We start from the raw sequence: 17140 nt of genomic DNA on the forward strand, positions 1-17140 counted from the left end.
TCCTTGTCTTCCCATTAAAGAGAGTTTAACTACTATGTATTTTCATTTATTTGTTTTACTTACCTAAGTCAGGCTTTAGGTCAGTAGGCAAGCTTAACTTCCTTGACATTTTTGCTGAAAAATAAAATGCATTTTTAAAGTTCTGAAGAATATCTGATTCATGCTTATTCATACCAACTGCTCTTCAAGATAGGAGTGAATATTTTTCTTACTAAGTCTAGATGCTAAGATAATTAAGATATGATTAATAATGTTATGGGTGGAAAGTAAATCTTATTTTCAACTTTTTAAAAAGCTTGTACTTACTTGATTGTAAGATCTTTGAGTGCTTGAAGCTCTCACTTCAAGGAAGCCTTTTAAATTCTAACTGTTAATTATTTCTTAGGCTCACAGGAAAGGGTTAGGCTTTTCTAAGGAAGCAAAATCATTTCTCAGAAAGAAGGTGTTGCAGATAAGGACAATAGAGGCATAAGACTGAATTTGGGTATGTAATACAATAAAATCTTTCCAGCTCCTCGTCTTCACAGCTATTAGGCTCATTCTTTTTTAAGTTATTTAATCTCGTGAATATAGGACATCCTATATCTACAATCAAATTGAAGTATTTGATTACATCACAAAAATATTTGGCTCATCCATTTCTTCATATATGTCAACAACTCAATTTACATTTTAGTAAAAAACAAAAAAACAAAGTCATGCTCAGTCTAAAATTAGAGTATTTACAAAAATATAAACTACAGATATTTCTATTTTGGATTAGAATAATACAAAAGCCTATGTAAAAACCTACTGAAATTCACTTTCCATCCTGAAAATCAGTTATTGCCTAAATCTAGGAAGTGATTTAAAGTTAGGAGGTGTTTAACTACATCTATTATGTTAGTGGCAGTGCATGCGTAACAGAATAGTGCTTCCTATGTGAAATTTTGAAAAAGCATTTGTTTGTTAATACATGAATGTGTATATTGGGTTAAATTTTGGACTGTTAGGAGATATTTAAAGAACAGACCCTGCTAGTCCATAAGGGCGCCATGTAAACAAAGAGAAATCCAGTCATAGTACATAACTTCCACATCTAAAAAAATGACAAATCCAGTGTTAGGAAAGAGGCATTAGGCAAACTGGGAAGGGATAGGGGGAAATCAAGTATTTATTTCTAAGCTTCATTAATCTAATTAGCATCCTTTAAAAAATAACAACAATGGGTTAAATATATGAATCAGTCTTATCCCATTTTCACACAGACTTAATCTCAGTTAAAAGATAAAAAGTAATAGACAACTAAAATAGCCAAATGAAATCTATGGTTGGTTGATCTCATATAAATGACTGCTCTTGTATTTAATATCCAATTCTCTTAAACCCAGAAGATACTATACCCCTCTCAAAATGTTTTTTAAAATGCAATATTAAACTTTTGAAAGAATTCAGAGCTTTTCACCAAATATCAAAGGTACAATGTACATAGACTGATAAATAGTATCTATACAATATCCGAAGGAGAAAAATCAGTCAGGTACAGTCTAAAGATACTCTTTCAGAATCAGATGATGTGGATGCCTCTCTAGACCCCGCTACTCTGATTTAAGTTATTCTGAAACTTAGTCAAGTGCTTATAAATCTTGAATGTGCACACCAGTCACCTGGGTATCTTGTGAAATCAGATTCTTGCACTTCTAACAGGCTCCTAGGAGATGCTGCTGCTGCTGTTATGTGGACCACAGAGAGCATCAAGGTCCCTAGACTAAAAGCAACTTCAGGATAGGGAACAAGACTAATTCATCAAACCCAGTACGTAGATACAATAAGTCCACAGCAAACATTTCTTGAAGAAGCTTCAACATCTAGTTTGTAAAATGTGGAAGTGTAAAGTACGGTGGTTAGGACTGGATTTGGAGCCAGACCAAATATGAGTTTACATCTAATTCAACCAACTACTAGGTGTGTGACCTTAGGCCAATCACTTTGCCTCTCTAAACCTTAAATTTCCTCATCTGTAAAATGGGAATAGATATTAATGACAATTTCATAGTCGTGAAGATTATATAAGATGACATAGGGCTTCCCTGGTGGCGCAGTGGTTGCGCGTCCGCCTGCCGATGCAGGGGAACCGGGTTCGCGCCCCGGTGTGGGAGGATCCCACATGCCGCGGAGCGGCTGGGCCCGTGAGCCATGGCCGCTGAGCCTGCGCGTCCGGAGCCTGTGCTCCGCAACGGGAGAGGCCACAACAGAGGAAGGCCCGCATACCACACAAAAAAAAAAAAAAAAAAAAAAGATGACATAAGCAAAACATTAGGCAAAATACCTTACACACAGTGTGGATTTGATAAACATTAGTTATTATTTATTAATAAACAAATAAAATGACTTTTTCATAAACTGTAAAATGTTACACAGATGAGCTATTAATATACTTGTAAACAACCCAATATTTCTTTATTCTAATTCTATGGTAATATTCCAATTAACTAAAACAAGAAAATGGAAAAAAACTTTTAGGATATAAATATAGAATGGCATGCACAACTATAAGCTCAACCTCTCTAAGTTCATTTCAAAAACTAAGTTCTATATCTAAACATAAGAAGCGAAATAAACCTGAGTAATTTATAAGATATTTTTATGGGGAAGCAGTGGAGGGGGGAAAAGATTTAATTCCTTGGCATTTCCTGTGTAATTTACATTTATGGCTTCAGGTTCCATAGCCCTTTCTTCTGTAGTCTCCATCTAGTGATACTAAACCCATCTGATGAATTGATCATATAGTTTCAGATACTGAACTTTTCAGTACTAGTATTTCACTTTGTTATAATAAAGTTTTAATTTTCTCTGCTGATATTCTCCATCTGTTCACTCACTATGACCATGTTCCCATTTCAGTACTTGAACACATAATATTATAGCAGCTGCTTTAAAACTCTTGGCTGCTAATTTCAACATCTAGGTCATCTTATAGTCTGTTTCTACTGATTTTTAAAATTGATTATGGGTCATATTTTCTCATGATTTTGAATTTTTATTTCACATGTCTAGGAACTTTTGATTGAATGGGGACATATGTTTTGACTGAATAGTAGATAATATGTTGAAGGGAGCCTGGATTATACCATCAACCTTAACTGGTGTTGAGTTTTGTTCTGCCAGTTAAATTACTGGTGGATATCAAGCTTGGTTTTATTCTTTGTTAGGGTGGGTCTATTTCAGTTAGAACTTTGTTCTAGGGTATGGCTCTTATGCTAAGAACTGATCCTTACTCTTCAAGAGTGGCCTTGCTGGGATAGAAACAATGAATGAGGTGCTCAGCAAGGTCTCACTACGTCTACACCCAGCATCGCATGACCTCTGATATCACTGGCCAGCTCTCAGCCTCACTGCAGGTGGTTGTTAAGTAGGCCTACTGAAGTCTTGACCAGCTCCTATGTGGCCCAGCCGTAAGGCAAGGACCTGCATTGAATCTCCACAGGGACTTCTAGGAATCCCCCTTGAAGCAGTTCCTTCTTCTCTAGTGCCCTCCCTCACAAATTCCAGTCACTTTAGAAGCCCAGAACTCCAATTTCTTCCTCCTTAGTTTAATGAGACTGCAATTCCACTTGGGTTCTAACCACTCTGCACTGCAACAGGAAAAGTATTCTCTGGCAGAGAACTGTGTTTCACCTCATGTTTTTTCTTTCTCTTGAGGATGACAGTCCTGGACTGCTCAATGCCTGGAAATAAGAACCTCGTGTATTTTGACTAGTCTTACTGTTGTCTTCTGTGAGAGGCTAAGTTCCAAACCCAAGGTCTAAAGTTGAAATTTAGGCTAAATGTTTCTATCTTTCAGTTTTTGTGACTACTTCAGAGGAATATCCTTGTTTTCAGGTCTGTTTAATCAACCTCCTTGGTGGCAGGTCCAGGAGAGGCAGATCCACTTCTGGAGAACCTCTAGCTAGTCCTCCTGGCTTATAAACTGTACTCTGGCTGTAATTTTGTGAGGAAGCAGTTGCAGACTTTATCCAGCATTTTCTGAAGCTCATATTTTTTACTTCTCAGGAGTCTCAGAAGCACTTGCCAACACAATTACCTTGTCACCTGATTTCATCACACTGAAAAAGAAACTTCTGCTCATGCTATGAAGTTACTCAGCTTCCATTGAGGTTTTCAAACTGAAAACATATGATCTGAATGAGTTCTTGGAAGGTAAACTGCCTGTTTTTCTCTTCTTTATCTGTGTATTCTTCAACTCTTGCCCTGGTACCCAGTATCTTCCTTGCTTTGAAATCCTCTGTCACTAGAAACTATAAAATAGCTCTCTTTTTCTATGCCTTTGTCCACAGCAGAAACAATGGCAATGACAGTAAAGAAGTTTCTTCAGTCTGAAGAAAACTGGAGTCAGAGATGGATCTCAGCAGGCTGTTAACCTGAGTCTTTGCTCTCTCTTCTTATAAACCTGAATGAGAATATATCTAGCTAGCTGGCTGAATAAGCAGTAAAGAGCTGTGTTTGATTGTAAAGAATAATGAAGTTACACTTAATCACAACAATCATGTCTGCAGTGGTAGTTTCAACACCAAGGAAAGATGCATGGTGTTCAAGAGAAGCAAATCTTAAGGCAAGGGGACTGCTTGGGCCATTACACCATAGACGACAGTTTCGTCATGGTTGATGATTTTTAGTTCTTTGCAAAGAAAAGTTTCTCAATTATAGAGATTCTTGCTGCTTCTCTGAAATTAAACAGATGCTTTGAAATTTTCCTTTAGCTTTTCTACCCACTGTGTTCCACATCTCATTTTTCTAAGGAAGGTTTTTTAAAGGAAAACAGAACTGTGACTTTTATATTAAACAATGTACCAACAATAAAAGGTAAAATGACTTCTTATTATGACAGTATGAAGAAGATGCCAAAAAAGCAAATGGATCTTTGTTTACATCGAGGGCAGTTCAATAGTTAGAATAAAGTGACAATATCACTTTTCTCACCTGCAGAGATCCAATGCAACTCTTTTCATGGATAATGTCGAAATGTATGCATATTAAATAAAAGCAATCAGAATTTAAAAAAAAAAAAAAAAGACTAAAAATCAGCTTGTAGGATAGAGCAAGCAATCCAAGGGGGAAAGTGGGACCCAGAAGTAGAAACTCTCCTATCACACACTATTTTAATAGTCATTTGAACTAATAATGTCAGTTTCTACCTCCCATCCTAGAATATAAATTCTATGAATTTGGGAACAGAATTTATTTTGCAAATTACTGCATCTATGCATGTGTCTAGCACTTAATGTGTATGTTCAATAAACATGGCAATGAATGAAAATATAAATAAACAAAAACTGTTATTGGAATTTTTAGAAAGAAGCTGAATTTCTTCACGAAATGAAATAGAAAAAGAGGACAAACTAAATATAAGCTTATTAATCAAAAGGACAACTTTTGGAAATACAAAACACTTATCCATTACCTAAGATGAAGGAGAAACTTTAAAGAGATACTAATACCTGTCTGGTAAAGATCTGGCTATTACAAGTTCTCTTAATTCTTGAACTCCTACAGCTTTTGTCTTCATTATTTTTCCTGTCTCTACGTACTTTCCACAAACTCATAAAACTTAACGTCTAGGATATCACCATAATTAAAAACATCTCAAAGCATTTCCTATAGAAGGTATTACATAAACTTAACATAAGTGCTGTGTGCTGAATTATTCCCCCCGAATTCATATGTTGAAGCCCTAACCCTTACTAACTCAGAATACGACCTATTTGGAGATAGGACCTTTAAAGAGGCGATTAAGTTGAAATGAGGCCACTAAGCGTGGGTGCTCATCCAATCTGATTGGTACATATAAGAAGAAGAAATCTGGATACACAGACACACTAGGGGTGCACGTGCCTAGAAGAACAGACTATGTGAGGACACAGAAAGAAGGCAACCATCTGTAAACCAAGGAGAGAGGCCTCAGAAGGAAAAAAAAAACCTGTCAATGCCTTGATCTTGGACTTCTAGCCTCTAGAACTATTCTAGAGAAAGTAAATTTCTCTTGTTTAAGCGACCCAGTTTGCAGTATTTTCCTATGGCAACTCTAGCAAATAAATACAATAAGTAATGACAGAAAATAAATTGCCACATCAACAGTTCTGTTCAAACGATAGTTGACGAAAAACTATTTTAGTAACGTAACTTTAATTTGGACTAATTTTCTTTATGTTAGGAAGCAAACAGCAAGTTATTTCTAGAAAGATCATTGCATATCCTTCTAATGTAAGAAAAAGATAATTCTATAGAGAGACGCATATACAGCAAGTACTGGTAATAAAACACAAACAGACTTTGCTGAGCAGAATTTATTATGAAATTTGACAGAAAATACACTAAGAAATATAATTAGAGTTTGAGTACACAATATGCCATACTCTTCAGATTTCAGTCATCCTGAAAAAGAAAAAAGAATTCATTTAGAGGAATTCCTACTTGTATAATGGTTTTAAAGTACCTGTCTGTGAAATTTCATTCTTGACAATTAAGAGTAAGTAATACGTTTTTTTCAAAGTGGAAAATATTAAAGTTACCTGTAAAAATGGTATTACTGAACACTTGACTCATCTTCTCTTTCAAGATGAGCTTCTGTTCTTTCAGTAGCCGTATTGTGGATTAAATGTAAAGATGAACTTCTATAGATGTAGCAGCCACATTTTGGGTTGAATATTGCGGAATATAAACTAGAAATATCAGTACTAATTTGTTTTATAATGAATTAGAATAATTTTAAAACATAAAATTCTACTTAATTTCATACATACCTTTTCAAATTCATATGGCGAACTCCAAATAAACCTCTGAGAACTTATTTTCCAAATTGTAAATATAAAAGAATTGGAAAGACAGCACAAGAAGAGACCATACACTATGAGAGCAGGGACATGCTACAGTGTATAGGCAACAGACTGGGATTCTGATGACTAAGTCATGATCATGGGATATTACTTTGGATAGGCTCAAATTCTTTTCTTGAAAAATAAAGGGGCTTGAGCTGCTTTAAAACTGTAGGTTTAATAAGTTAGTGATTTAGAATATAATGGTTCAGAACAGATTTAAGTCTGTTAGAACACTTTAATATAAAAAAGGAATCATTGGGACTTATGTATAGGAGAACTCATGAAAACAGCACTTGGACATTATCTTCATTTAAGTAGACTTCAAAAATTACTTCAGTTTTTGCTAAGAAAGAAAATTTTTCCCCAAGTAACTGCTAATTCAGAAATTTGAGACATAAAAAGGGCCCTGGCGGTATTATCTTTCCTATATTAATAAATATCATATGACAAATATCTAGTATAATATCTAGAACTTAGGAGGTGTTCATTAAACAGAGCTATTGGGGTGGGATGAATTCGGAGATTGGGATTGACATATATACACTACTATATATAAAACAGATAACTAATGAGAATCTGCTGTATAGCACAGGGAACTCTACTTAATGTTCTCTGATGACCTAAATGGGAAGGAAATCCAGAAAAGATCCAGGTATATGTATGGCTGATTCACTTCGCTGTGCAGCAGAAGCTAGCACAGCACTGTAAAGCAACTACACCCCAATTGAGAAAAAATAGAGCTATTATTCTGTTTTGGCACAGCACTAATTAAGTCACCATACTTTTGAATCTTTATTCTTTCATCTCCAGTATTATTTCCCCCTCACAGTTTCATGTAATCAATTTGATAATCATTCCTTCTATATGAAAATTAGTAATAAAATGGGTCATGGGCAGGGTTGTAGACTATATAATCCAGCTAGAAATCTACTTTCAGACTGAAATAGACTCATAATGAAATAGAATGATCTTTAGAGAAGTTTAATCATGTAATTTCAAGATCTACCAAACAATGCTAACATCTGGACCATATTTTATTCATAAGTATATCATGAAAAATTTGTTTAATACTTTAACAAAGATACATATTTTAGGACTATTTTTATATAAACTTAGAATAATAAGCTTTATATAATATCATATTTCTGAAATTTTATAAAATATAAATTATGAACAAATAAAAAATTGATAAGCAATCTTATTTTCTAAATGATTTACAGAAATTGCTAACTAACTACAAGAAAGTTATTGATTTTGGAAATGTTGCCCATTAAGATTTTACTAACAAAAATTATTCATAAGGTCTGAACAAGCAAAACAAATCACTATATGTGTATTACATGCATAGGGATGCTGCAGTTGCATTATACTATGCTATATTTTTACTGTTAAATTCACAAGGCTAAAGTTATGTCTTTTTAGGCTGCTATTCTTATGCACAAACAATGAAGTCATTGTCAGTATCGTTTACCTGAGTTAGCTGTCGGTCAGGAAACAAACAATGAAGCCAGGCTTTGGGTAGATGGGTTTGGGAACCCTACTGTCCACTCTAGTTACTTTCACTTGAGTCTGCTCTTTGAGGAAGGTAGACTTCCAGGCACTGTATATTATATTTGCGTGATGGGTACCATGATGGCCCCCATGATCTAGTGCTTGGACAGAATTTAACACGTGCCACCTTTTTTCCAGGTTACCATGTAGACAGAACAGGGTCAGAGCCAGATTATCTAGTTTCAAATCACACAAGAGATTTGTTTTTTGTTTTTTTTGTGTGTGTTACGCGGGCCTCTCACTGTTGTGGCCTCTCCCGTTGCGGAGCACAGGCTCCGGACGCGCAGGCTCAGCGGCCATGGTTCACGGGCCCAGCCGCTCCGCGGCATGTGGGATCTTCCCAGACCGGGGCACGAACCCGTGTCCCCTGCATTGGCAGGCGGATTCTCAACCACTGCGCCACCAGGGAAGCCCAACAGATTTGTTTTTGAATGCTTACAGCCTTCAGTAAATCTTCTTAAGAGGTAATACAGGATATTGTTGAAGAGGACAAACAGTGGAGTTGGACAAGCTCTGTATAAATCATGGCTCCGACATTTGCTAGCTGTGTGACCAATAGATACTCTACATACTCTTTAACTCTTACTGTCCTCTTCTGTGAAACAGGGAAATAACAGTAAGTAGCTAACTGAGGTTACTGAGGGGATTAAATAAGAAAAAAATATTTATAAATGGTTGCTACAGTGTGCTAGGAAAATTGTAATTGTTAAGTATATTTAAAAAAACCTGTTACCATCTCAGCTATTTCATCTGTACTGTCAGGCAGCAAAAAACAGTTGATTTTCCACGATTGGGTCAGACTGTTAAAGTGAGAATGACATCCTGAACACCCCCTGGCCCCGTCCTCTCCGATATGACACAAGCAGCAGTTACTTTCAAAGTGTAAGTGAAACTTAGGGACAAAACTTCAGAGCCAATACATTCTGTCAGCCTTCCACATAAGGTCGTTCTATCACCAGTGCCGATCTTGGAGGTTCGAGGCTTAATTCTTATGCCTTCCCTTATTAGGCCACAGCATAACTGCATAAACTGAAGCAGTAAATGTCTGTAGATTGAGGAAGAACAAGGTGATAATTTTATGAGGTTCAGGATCCTTTAGAGCAAGTATGGGACTGGATGATAGTGAGGTCAGAACGCTCAAGGAGTCCTAGCACATTTGATACTATTAAGCTTTAAGTATTGATAGAAAAAAAGAGAGGTCTTTAGGAGATTTTATGAATTTTTTCCCAATGTTTCATTGACATTTTATGTGTTTTTCAGTAGCATATTTTATGCTAAGTCTTATTACGAAACTAGACACTAATGTAGAGAGATAAACTGTGTTTTTATTGTTTTTGTTTTTAAACTGAAAAAACTTTACAATCTTAAATGGCATAGTCTCCATCTGAATGAAGAAAAAATTGAGAAGTAAGCTTGCCTTCTATATACCTTGGGATATATGTTGGAATTTAAAAACTACCAGTTATAAAGTAAGTCAGTCACAGGGATGTAATGTATAGCACAGGGAATACAGTCACAAATACTATAACTTTGTATGGTAGGTAATGTATAAAAATACTGAATCACTATGTTGTACACCTGAACCTATTATAATATTGTACACCTGAACCTATTATAATATTGTAAGTCAATTATACTTCAAAAAAAAATACTGAAAGATTCCAACTGAAAACAATTAAAATTATATATAAAATAGGAGATACAACAGTGGTTTCTGGAGATGAAAAATAATTATTTATAACTGTATAGCTAACATAAGTTTGAAAAGTTGAATAAAGTTAATGTTTCCCAAAAAATATAACTACAGAAAGTGGCATGACAAAAAAAACTTGCTGATAACATTCTTGCTTTCTTTTTTATGTTACCAAAGAACTATCCTTCCAATAATGTTCTCAATCCTAAGGAATTTATTAAAGTCTTTCAAATAGTCACACTCAGATAGTCCATGTTACATATTCTATTCATAACACAGATAAAAAAGGAAAGTGAGTCAAAACATTTAACAAAGCAAACATAACCCCAGGATCGAAAATCAAACAGATAAATTATTTGAAAAATTTAATTATGTACAAAGTAACTTTCATGCAAGGTAAAATTCCTAGGTAATTAAATTCCACAAGTTCTTTGATAAATTATACGTAGAAAAGTCCCTTCTAACTTTTTACATTACATGACAGTAAAAGAACCTCTAAAGTACTATTAAGATAGTATATACTAAAAAGGAAATTGGTTGAAAAATAATTATGCAGTAGTGCTCGTAGATAATGAAAGTGATTTAAATGTTACCAAATGATTCACTAAAGTACCACAAATACAAAGAGATAAATAATTGATACTCCATAAATGAAGAGCCCTTTGCCCAAGAATAAACCGCGTTATTCAAAAAAATGACCAGAGGTGCTAAAAGTCTGCCAATGTTAATATGACTAAACAGGGTTCAATTTACAACATGCAAACAATATGGATGCTACTTCTAAGAATTTTAGAAATTTACCACACATTAAACTTTATCAGTTGAAAAGACGTAAATCTGGGGCTTCCCTGGTGGCGCAGTGGTTGCGCGTCCGCCTGCCGATGCAGGGGAACCGGGTTCGCGCCCCGGTCTGGTCGCGGCTGGGCCCGTGAGCCATGGCCGCTGAGCCTGTGCGTCCGGAGCCTGTGCTCCGCAACGGGAGAGGCCACAGCAGGGGGAGGCCCGCGTACCGCCAAAAAAAAACAAGAAAAAAAAAAAGAGCGTAATCTATTCCAGCTGCCTAGAAATTCATCTAATTTAATACAATTCAATGAATATATGGTGGGAGTTTCGGGGGAAATAAGTAATATGTTAACAGTGTAATAAAATTTTTGGATTTACATCAAAGATTAAATGTATTCTCTTTTAGTAAAATGGTGTTTCTCAGGCTTGTAAAAATCTTCAAACAAAATTCAAATTTTTATGACTAAAAAACCCTAGTTTGATTATGTCCCTAAAGTTTAATTATATATTTTATCCCCCGGTTTGAAACTTTGCAAATCTTGGACTGAGTAAATAATTTCAAAGTATCGCTCATTTTTACTTGGGAGGAAGGAGTCGTAGAAAATTCCCATTTAACCCAAGGGTAGTACAGATTACGGACTAAAAGTCAGTATTTTAAAGAACCACTTCCTTGAAATCTGGAGTCTGGATAATGTGAGGATAGAAGACAGGTAGGAAAAATTACAAATAAAACTATAAAGAAAAAAATTTCAAAACTTTGGAGTATAAAACTGTACTACGTATGGCATAAATTGAACCCTGCTTTATTTTAAAATAAAGCAAAAATAAAAATTAATAGAACAATTCACACTGTTAAGTCAGAGGAAGAACTGCAACCCCAGTTTAACTGATTTTTTAATAATTATTGTCCCAATGAGTTTAGAAGAAACACAGCCCAGGAGATGATTGTTTAGCATAGGAATAACAAATTAATATATACAAAATGCAATGCATTAGATAATTTTCTGGTATTGAGTTAGCATTGCAAATAGCAAGGATTAGAAACAAAATAGAAATGTCTATTTCCTACCTATATCACTGGCTACCATCTTGGAAAACTTTCTGCTTTTGATCTTCACTGAAAATGATATTTTGATACAAAATGTCAAAATCTATTCAAAGTAAACTACATGAATTAAATGTAATTAAAAGATAATACTGTAAAATAATGATACTATACCCTTTTCTATAAAATTATTCACTTTTTGTTGATCATCTGAATTGTGTGGTGATGAAGAACCTACACAAATGAAGACAATGGAAGGAACAGGCACATAGTCAGTCATAAACACTGAGTTGTCACAGGGAAAAGTACAAAGTAATCTGGTAACCCCTAAAACAAGTTCCCATACTACTGGCCAGAAGAAAATATCATGTATATAGTTAGTAATAATTCTTATAAAATTACAGTAAGAACAGCAATCAGTAGTGCATTATCTTTCATGGTCGACCAATCTCTAGTATATATAAATATTAACCCTAATGTATAATAATTTTTCCGAAAGTTACAACCATTTGGCAAAATCTTGGTATATATTATAAGTTAGAGAACAGATAAAGAAAAATATAAGGAGTTATCTGTTTCTGAAAGAAAATGTAAAAATTCTTGATATTAGTTAACCGAATAAGGTTTATCTAGTAGCACTTAGAGTCCTGTATAAGTACTATACTGGTAAAGTTTATTTTAGAGTTAGGTTTCTAGATACAAACTTTAAAATTATATATAAATTCTACTAGTACCAAAGAGGTCTTTAAAATACTGAGGATGACATTTATAATTTTAGATATGTTCAAATATTTACTTAAATTTAATGAGGTAAGAAATATTTTATTTCAACTGTGACTTTCAATACGTGTATCTAATATTTTTATAATTAAGATTTTAGTCCTTTTTCCTTAAAAAGATGTTCCTAATTTTCACTGTATTTCTTTAATTTCTAACAAACTTTTTATTATAAAGGGAATCCTAAGTAGTACTCCAGTTGACTTTATTATTAGAGTCAAACTACTTATCTTTTTTTTTTTTTTTTTTTGCGGTACGCGGGCCTGTCACTGCTGTGGCCTCTCCCATTGCGGGAGCACAGGCTCCGGAAGCTCAGGCTCAGCGGCCATGGCTCAAGGGCCCAGCCGCTCCGCGGCATGTGGGATCTTCCCGGACCGGGGCACAAACCCGTGTCCCCTGCATCGGCAGGCGGACCCCCAACCACTTCGCCACCAGGGAAGCCCCAAACTACCTATCTTTATAACAAATTTCAAATGATATCTCATCCATTAAAATTTTCACCATCTCTCCAGCTATAAATCACCTCCCCTTCTTTGAACTCCTGTAAAAGTTCACCTGTTACTTCTCTTATGATGTTAATCACTTAACGCCTTGTATTTTAAGTTTACATACACCTGACCTTTCCCACGGAACTGAATTGAGAAGCTGGGACCCTATCTGATTGATATTTGCATCTCTTTTGGACTCAGTGGAGTGCTCTTCATGTAGGAATCTCTAAGTAAACATTTGCTGAACGAATAAAGCTTTTCTGCTAGAAATGACTATCTAGAACATAACTGGAAGTAAATAAAATGGTTTTTCTATGCTGATTTCTTTTTTATCTCAGTCAAAGTACTGAGCCTTAATAAATAAGGTCAAAATTTGACCTTCCCCCACGAAATCGTACTTTCTTTCTGTGGTCAGGTGGAAAACATCCTTGAAGTCTCTTCTCAGACCAAGTAAAGCCTGTCAACATTGGCAGGATCCAATTACTTCTAAAACAGTCTTATAAAAATTACTCTTTTAAAACTATGTTATTTTTGCTAAATAGCATTTATAGATCCTCATAAATCCTATATCAAAAAATATCACATAAGTAACACTGAGCTCAGCAACATTTTCAGGAATAGAAATAGGATACACTCCTTTTTCACATAATAAATTCAGAATTAAAGAAGATAATGGTTATGAGAAGATGTTACATATACTTTAAAATATTATTCATCTCTGATACTACATAACCACATGGATGTACAAAAATTTATTAACACTTGTTTTATTTGATATATTTCATATCAGACTAATAGCAAGATAGCATATCTGAACACAAATATAAAATTATAAAAATGTCCAGTATTTCTAACATAAAAATAGGCAACATAAGCCGTAAATGTGAATAAAAGAAGCAGATATACTTTTCCCCGAACTGAAAATGCCTACTACCAGTTGTCATAACTTCTGTGACAGCTCATGAAAAAGTTCCAAAAATGTTTTTTAGCATTTCCTACTTGAATATATTTTAAAAATTAGATTAAATAAACCCAGAAAATACATACAGCTTTTGTTTTTTTCTAGGGTACACAGAAACTCCTGAGGGCACCATCTCATGGTATGTAGCCTTGGGTATTCTTCAATTTGAAATGTATATATACATATACATACATACATACACACACACACATAAATTTTGGATGCAGCACTAAAATATATCCCAACATTAGAGAAGTGCTCAGTGAAGCAATCTGAGTTCTTTGAAATAAAGATCAAATGAAGATGGCAGAAATAATTGTCTATGTTAATTCAGGATGGCAGGATTAATTTTCTATTTCAGAGAGACTGTTGGTTTATTTAAAGATAAATGGAAAGGGAAAACTATATTCATAACTTGGATTTTCTCAGGATGATTTTTGAATAGAGCTTTGATATTAGTTGGCTAAACTGTTCAGATCACAAATCTTGATTACGAGCTTTAAAAGCTTTTCAGAAAAGTTTCTCTTCAATTATACGTATTATTTCAAGTGAACATATTGGTTTTGATAAAGGGCATATGGCTACTTTTCATTTTTATAATAGAGGTCCTCTTAGTGTTTATTAGGAATTCAGTTGAACTCCCAACCCACTTTTTATACATTTTTTCTCTCATAAACACAAACGTTGTTTTCTAGTAACTATTTCCAGAGCTTTATTTTAGTTTCTATGGTAGTTCTTAGTACATATGCATGACTGACATCCATCTCCTGGTACACGAAACATGTGTTAGGTACAACTATTGTCTACAAAGTGTGGTTTGTTTTTTGTAAAAGCAGTCTTTTCTGATATGCATGAATGAATATAACTCTTCAGATAACTCTTCGCTCTTTCAGAGCATAATCAAAGACTAAACTAAATAAACTAAGAGGTTATATGTAAAGATGAGAATTTGTGATTTATCAATGATTTCTGAGGTCACAATTTTTACTTTGCATTTCAAACTCACCTAAAAATATGCCTGGTGTCATACAAATTTCTGCATGTTAAAACTATATTTTCTTTTTATGTGAACCAAAGAGCCCAGTATATTTGAAAATGTTGAATGATGTCTGAGTTTCTCTGGTACAAGAGAGAACCTGGAGGGTTTTTACCAGTATGCATTTTTTATATTTATCTATTGAATAATTATACTGAAATGTACTTACATATTTATCAACAATTACCTCTTGCTGGGTTATTCCAAATTGCTAGAAATATACACCTACTGAAAGTCTGACTTAGGGTGAAAAGGAGTATTAATTTATTTGGGCTGAATCTTGTTAAAACACATTTGATAGTCATTTGATGTACTGAAAGACAATATATCACATGTCCAAGTTATCAAATGTGGCTTATAGTCTTAACATATTGACAAGTGCATTCATATGGACTTTAGGGAAGGTGAGAACATCAGAATAGTACTGTATATGGTTGGAGGAAGAACAGTAATAATTACGAGATATTATAATTCTAAATCATATTCAGAAATAACTCTAGTCCTGTGAGATGGGAAGTACGTATTGCTCCATATTATTTGTTCAATGTTATTCTACCAATGTTCAGCCTTAATATTAGGTGCTAATGATATGAGTGATTCCTGTATTCCATATGTTTTATTGGTGTAATGAGTGTACTTAAATATGAAATTTGAATATTAAGAAAACCAGAAGGTGCATATATTTTAAGAAAAGAAATGATTAACCTGAGCAATATCAGGAAAATGCAATTTTAAAAAGAAAACCTCACAAAAGTTCTCTTGGTCCTAGATCTCACAGAAAGGTAAACTGAAATATGAGGGAGTAAAGTAAAATGCACCTCTTAATTTTTCCCATTCTTGAAATTATTTCTGATGTAGAACTACCTAAGCAAGGATCAAAATCTGTCTAAGAACAGTGTTACTTTATGTTAAGAACAATCTTTCCAGTAGAAAGCTGATGAAAATTCCCAGCCAGAATGATTTAATAAATACATCAGTTAAAATTATGAAGTTAACCTTATTAAATTTTAGCAAAGTTTCAATGCACTAAAAAAAAGTGAATTCAGGATCCTCTTAATTGTAAGGAGACTCAAAAAGTAATGTTACTCTGAAATATTAATATATACATAGGTTACATAAGACTAATATACGGATAAGAAAGGACAAATGCTTTAATACAGCTATAAAATTATCTCATATTACTTTTATCAAAACCAAAAACAAATGTAACTAGTCTACAATTATTCTAACTGTCCACAGTCACCATTAGATAATAAGTGTTAAAAATCTTTCATAACATTTAGGTAAACATTATTCATGGATTAGAGCACTATTCTACCAGATCACTCCAGGCATGCTGAGAGCAAAGACAAAACTGTAGATGACGAAACCTTTGATCCAATGGTAAGAAGTAAAATACATTTTCCCAAAAAAGTATAAATATTAGAAAGCTAAGTAAACAGTTACATGACTCTTAACAGGTAATCGCTGTAGATTTTTATCTAATGCATTTCTTTTCACTTAATGAGAATGCAAAGAATACAGTTATGACTTTAAGAATAAATATGTGACACAAAAGTTCCCTGTAGGTGTGTTTTAAACGCTTATCTATAAAAATTTGACAAGCTGTATTTTTTGTAGAATTATAATTATTAATAAAATAAAAACCAAATTACCAGAAGTTGGAGATTTGCAGCGATCTTCTGGGACTACAGTCCCTTCACTAATATCGCACAGACCTGCTAAAAAACAAAACCAAAACCAAATCACACCACAAGTTTATATAAGTGCAGTTTTGCCTCCTATTTACAGTATGTATTTAATGACAGTCCATTAAAAAAAAAACCCAGCAGGTTAGCAGACTACGCTGGCATTGATACTCTGCTCATTAGTTTTGAGATCAGAATATAGGAGTATTCTGATATTAAAACACCTCAAACTAACACAGCAGTCGTCAGTTAAACAAATAAGAA

The 17140-nt window shown here is 34.1% G+C and overlaps 1 protein-coding gene across 7 annotated transcripts in view; it reads right to left on the bottom strand.

Moving 5' to 3' along the window:
- Positions 1–17140, bottom strand: part of STXBP5 (syntaxin binding protein 5) — a 166140-nt gene that overhangs the window by 31872 nt on the left and 117128 nt on the right. For 2 of the 7 annotated variants that reach the window (XM_007112875.4, XM_024122667.3), the window contains 4 exons: positions 16844–16909; positions 12101–12160; positions 11951–11998; positions 64–114 (listed from right to left, as the gene is read on the bottom strand). In XM_007112875.4, the coding sequence (XP_007112937.1) occupies positions 64–114; positions 11951–11998; positions 12101–12160; positions 16844–16909 (225 nt within the window). The remainder of the gene's footprint in view (positions 1–63; positions 115–11950; positions 11999–12100; positions 12161–16843; positions 16910–17140) is intronic. The other 5 variants (XM_055087449.1, XM_055087448.1, XM_007112877.4 and 2 more) reach the window with 3 other exon arrangements.

This window comes from Physeter macrocephalus, chromosome 10 (genome assembly GCF_002837175.3).
Source record: "Physeter macrocephalus isolate SW-GA chromosome 10, ASM283717v5, whole genome shotgun sequence".
Classification (NCBI taxonomy): domain Eukaryota; kingdom Metazoa; phylum Chordata; class Mammalia; order Artiodactyla; family Physeteridae; genus Physeter; species Physeter macrocephalus.